The sequence below is a fragment of the Nestor notabilis genome, unplaced genomic scaffold, assembly GCF_000696875.1.
Source record: "Nestor notabilis isolate BGI_N333 unplaced genomic scaffold, ASM69687v1 scaffold33604, whole genome shotgun sequence".
Taxonomy (NCBI): Eukaryota; Metazoa; Chordata; class Aves; order Psittaciformes; family Psittacidae; genus Nestor; species Nestor notabilis.
Genome location: NW_009926551.1, coordinates 41,003 through 46,603, shown reverse-complemented (window position 1 = coordinate 46,603; position 5,601 = coordinate 41,003). Strand labels below are relative to the sequence as shown.

Sequence of the window (5,601 nt, the reverse complement as noted above, 5' to 3'; positions counted from 1 at the left end):
CAGCAATTTCTTTTTCTTGCCTGCCCCATGTGAAGTTATGCACACTTAATACAAGTCTGATAGTTGTAGTTCTAAAATGTCAAAGTTTGCCAGGGTCTCAAGGGCAAGAAAACTTTCCTGCTTTGAAGTCTCAGTATATACTATGGCTGTGGGGGAAGAGGCTCTATGCAATTTCTTTCTAGTAACAAAAGCATTTGTGGTAACATAGCTCAGTGATACTTATTTGGTATGCTTGACATAACTGGTCACTCATGAGTTTTTCAGTTGTGATTAATCTGAACATTCTAGACTTACCCAGGAAATACCTCTGTACTTTTTCATACCACTATGTAATCTTTGTCATTGCCAATTTTTTTTGCATTTTCTGTAAACAAATCCAGGTGACATGGATATTGACATCCATAATTAAAGCTGAGTAAGAGTCAGAAAGGAGGAAAATGGCCTAAACTTGCTGTCACTGAAGTAGTGACAAAATTCTTTGGCTGAAAGCAGGGTTTGGGTGATTTGTCAGAGCTTCTCTGAGCAGGCAGCAGTCAGAGTGCACTGTTGTGATATTGCTCAGTCATTTTACCATAATCAGGACACCTATCAAACTATCAAATCACATCACTTGATAGTTGTGTCACTTTTTTTTTTTTTTCTTAAATACGCTGGTTCTGAAATGACAAGGAAAGGTTTTAGAAGTAAAAGAAGAACATGTAAACACAAACAGAAAATACCTGTCACGTTTGCCAGAGTATTTTATTTGTATTATGTCTACAGATGTAATTAGGTGCTGCATCAGACATTATTACTTATACTTCAGCTGCCAAGGAAGGATTTTGTTGGTAGCCTTTAGTAATATTTGGACCAAAATACATGGATGTGCAGCTTTCAGCTTTTGTATGATGCAGAGTGCAGCTTTTCTCACAGGTCCTCTGTTTCTGGAACGGTGTCAGAATCTGAAGGCTGAATGAACACTACAGGAATATTCTCAGATGACCATCCTTTTGGAGTCCTATTGAAGGATCTTCTAGTAGCAAGAGGATTTGCGAGGATCATGAACCTGGGGTCATTTAGCATGAGTAGGTTATAATCTGGTACCTTGAATTTCACCAGCTTTGACGCTCTCTCAAAACCCCCAAAGGGAGTAGCAACTCTGTAGATATTAGAGAAATAAAAGGAAAATGTAGTTTTAAAAGTACTTGTTTCCTTTTCCTCCCAGAAGCTGAAAAGAACAGAAGCCATTTTAATGATACAGATTCGGTACAATTTCTTGTTTACATTTTCAAACTTTGGAGAAAAGTAATCTGATAGGTTTTCTGCCGAATTCTTTTTAAAATCTGTTTTATTTTCCCTTAGATAAAGCCTACAGCCTTCTTCAAAAGTCAAATGTACAGAAAAGCTGAAGGAAGAAGATGTTGCAAGACAATCTTGTCATTGGTGAGTCACAGTTACTAAACTTACTTGTTGGTGATAAGTTCATAAGTCTGAAAACCGTGCCACATATTCTTTCTAGCAGGTAATTAGTTTAGGAAGTTCTCACCCCATTTTCTCCTGTCTCCAGTTGCTTATTCCTCCCACTACAGTATATTTCAGCACCATATTGTTGTACCAGTTAGAATGTATGTGGGTTGTGCTATAAACTTGGGCCATTTACATGATCTTCTTTAAAATAAAGACCCTTTAAGACGAAGCATTTTAAAATCCAAATTGTTTCAGCAATCTGATTTATATAATTATGCTCAAACAATTGTAGCAATACAAGTGAGGAGGCAGTAAAGTGTAATGTGAAGCAGAAAGGAACAGCCAAAGACAACAGTCTCTGGAAAGGAGGGGAGTGGGTGAGGACTTCTTACATAAGCTTTGTTTCTGAAGAAAATGTTTATGTAACTAAGCGTTGAAGCACTGGCTGAAATTGCCCCTTAGTCTTCAGCCAGTATTTTTCATGTTATTTAAATGTAAATGTTCCTTCAGGCAATATGCCTGACAAACTAAAAGATATAAAATACTAAGCAGGAATTGACTGTTCCATGCATTTGCAAATATTTTAAAACAACAGTATTTCCAAATACCTCCCATGATTCTTCTATATTTGCAGGTTTCTAGGCTGAAAAAAAAAAACCACAAAAAAACCCAAACCAAACTGAGTCTTTCTGTTACTTTTTCTGACTCCTTTGTAAAAGCAGACTATAACGTGTGCTCTGCATTTTGATTAGCTGCATAATCTTGCTGGGATATATTCTAGCCAGTTAAGAGTGAGATTTTTAAGCTACAGAATGAGCACCTGATTTCTGTGTAGATACATAGTGGCATGCAAAATGGAATTTTTGTTGACATGGAATTTCACCCGCCTTGGTAGGTTTTGTGTGTTCAATACAAAACAGTAGATCTGCTGGTATGTATCTCCAGTGGCTCTAGGTGGTGCAGTAGAAGCCTAAAGAAATGAATATGGACAGAAACTAAAAGCAGTCGTTTGAAGATCTGACTAGGATTTTTAGGAAGATAACTACAGATAAGGCAAAACCTAGGGAGAATTAAGTACACACACACACACACACACACACACAAAACCCCTGGATATTAATTCAGAAAAACGAATCTGTGACCTAAAAGAAATGGTACTGCTCTGTCATTACACAGATCATTCACTAGGTTTTGGTATAAGCAGCATTTGTTGGGGATGGTGTGAAGTCCAAAGGGTTGATCCTGTAAGATATAAAAAAATCATGAATGTTCTGGACATGCACACTTACTGAGTGAAAAACACTGCTTTGGATTAAGCTCTAAAAATGTTTCTCAGATGAAGATAACAAAAGATTTTGCAGGAGCAGCAGCCAGTCCAGGCATTAAACTCTCTTGAGGTCAAAGGAAATTGTTTATACAAAATGCTTGTGGTATCAAGCTATTCTTGTGAAACTGTCTTCTAGGTCACAGTGTCAAATTGGATACAGTATGATACTGATTAAAAATAATGGCTTGGTAATTGGCACAGAGTGAATGTAGTGATCTACATCTTACAGGATAATGAAGATTGTTTTAATTGCTGCTCTAATTACAACACATTCTCACATAGTTGTAATATTTAATTCTCATCAATATGTAAATTAAAGGGGTAATCAATAGGAACAGAATAATAGAAGTATAAAATGCAAAACTATTCTATAGTGTAAAACTTCATTTTTGCAGTATTACTGGATTTTAAATACAGCATGTTTCTATAAGTAACAGAAACAGGAGGCATTTTGTGGAAATTCAAGTATCTTTTGTGGCATAAAACCCCATGTAGTTCTGTACAAAGTCTGGCTCCAGAGAATTTCTGCATGCTGTGCAGAAACACATGACGATTGACTTAAAGGAGAGTACAGTAATTGTCTAATAGATGTTAATTTTCCTTTACAGCAGCAGTATATTTTTGTGAGCAATAACTTGTCTGACAGCATGGTGTTGTAATGACCTGTGTTGTGTACACGTTGACTTGTATCACTTGAGCTCTGATTCATTGTGTAGAAGCCTAAAATGCATCTGTAAAATAATTCCAGTAGTCATTGCTCATAATAAGGGTGGAAATGCTGGTTCAGAGCCATAGGAAGTGTAAGAGATTGTTTAATATTCACTTTGCATATTCCTAAAAAGTAGGTGCATGATTTAACAGTAGCAGGCACAACCACCTTTATTTTTAGCAGTTGTTTTGGCAGGACAGCTTCTTTTTTTTTTTTTTTTTTTTCTTTTTCCCCTGCAGTCTTTCTTATTGAACATTATATTGAACATTGTCTCAATGTAGGAGACTACTTCTAGCTGAAAGTCTGAAAGAATGGTTTAACTGTATTGGATTAGCTCCTTCATTTACATAATTACAAAAAATGTGAGTTTCATTCACTGTCATTTGTAGAATATTCTGCTTATTGTTAATTCTGTGCAAAAAGGAGACATAGGAGCAAAGAAACGTCACCCTGCAAAATCTGAGCTTCATGGTAGCTCAGTGCAAGAGTTAATGCCAGTTTTCAGAGGTATTCAGGCACTAAGGAACTGGCTAAGCACCCAGTTTCCACTAATCTCACATCATTTCAAGTTAGCACCCAAAACTTCTGTGAGGCTCTGCATCTTATCCTTTTTACTGTAGAGTTCAGAATCCATTAATCAATAAAAACAGCACCTGATCTGGATGGACTGGATTCCTGCAGTGTTTTTGAAACAATTTGGGAATTGAGAAAGCTGAGCAAGAATTTATCTGGTAGGAGAGGTAGAACTAGTCAGACTTGCTTATGTGACTAAGATGTAGTCCTTTGCATGTTACTCATAATACTACGTTTGACATTTTATCTGGCTCCAAGAAAGCAGACAGAATAAAAGTACCAATTTAACTAATATTACAAAATCCTCAACAAATGTAGATTCATACTGTCTTTTCCAAAGATGATTACTAGGTGCTTCCACGCTAGTAAAAGAGACTAGAAAATATTTCACTAGTAAATAATTCTTCAATCCTAGTAGGAATTAATCTCCAGGAGGAATCAGATGGCGAGACTGTGGTCTGCAGCATTTCTCTGCTGGCACAGAATCATTTTCATCCAGGGGGAGGAAGGGTAGCCTGATCTGAACAGTCTGTTCAGAGATCGTCAGAACCCAGTTTCTCTGATCATGCACTCTGTCTAGTGCTGTGTGCTGTTAAACTGGCTGTCTCACAGAAAGCCCTGCCTCAGAAGCCAAATGTGCTTGACATTTACTGCCACCACTTCTTCCTCCATTGACCTGTCAGCATTGTAAGATTCCTGCAGCATAAAAAGCATACTAGAGCTCCACTAAAACCTCTATGAATTCCGTAATTCTGATTCTGCCACTGTTATTAAAAATTGCAGTGCTACAGGGTCCAGAGTTGCCTCTTTATTGCTGACAGTGGTGTGCTGTGGAGTGCTGTTTAGTGCTGAATATATATAGTTCTAAGCCATGCTTGTGTGCATCTGTTCCAACACATCAGGCATCTGTAGCTCCTGAAGTTGTGTTGCTTTTACAGTTTGTTGTGTAACAAGGAAAGCTGAAAGGAACCTGAACATGGCTTGGAAAACCTGAGTGCCATTTTGACAGATACCACTAAATGAGCTGGGAATAATCTCAGGCCCATTTCCTTTGTGAGTCCTATGCATCACACTTACTGTTAACCACATCACTTCCTGACTAATGATGACTGTACCAGTGTTTTGCATGAGAATGCATTGAACGCATTTCTTGAATGGTGAAGCATGATAGAAAGCCTTGATTGATTCTCTCACTGATAACAAAATGATGCCATTATATCACTCTTTAATTGTTTAATACAGTATAATTTGCTTTCTCTCCAAGACTGCAATTAAAGAAGTGAAGGATGCTGACCCAGATGGACAGAATGACATAGTAGGATCTAGACACAGAAGTCCAAAAAGATATCTCACCTTATGAGCAAAGCCCTTAGGCTGCTAAATTCCTGGAATGCCTAATGTGTTCCTTATACAAGTGCTCAGATTTGCCTTTATCTTAGCTATGCAGGCAGCTGCACACCTGCCTTACACCAAAGCTCACTGTGGTTCTCTAATTAAAAATCTTCCATGTAAGAGCCAGAAACCATCTTATTATACCTCTCCTAAG

General features: G+C 37.5%; 1 protein-coding gene across 2 annotated transcripts in view; it reads right to left on the bottom strand.

Annotated features, from left to right (window-relative positions):
- Positions 1–730: 730 nt before the first annotated feature.
- MYOZ2 (myozenin 2) overlaps positions 731–5,601 on the bottom strand; it is a 17,929-nt gene continuing 13,058 nt past the window's right edge. The window contains exon 6 of one of the 2 annotated variants that reach the window (XM_010013579.1): positions 731–1,138. In XM_010013579.1, the coding sequence (XP_010011881.1) occupies positions 907–1,138 (232 nt within the window). In that variant the 3' untranslated portion in view covers positions 731–906. The remainder of the gene's footprint in view (positions 1,139–5,601) is intronic. The other variant, XM_010013580.1, reaches the window with a different exon arrangement.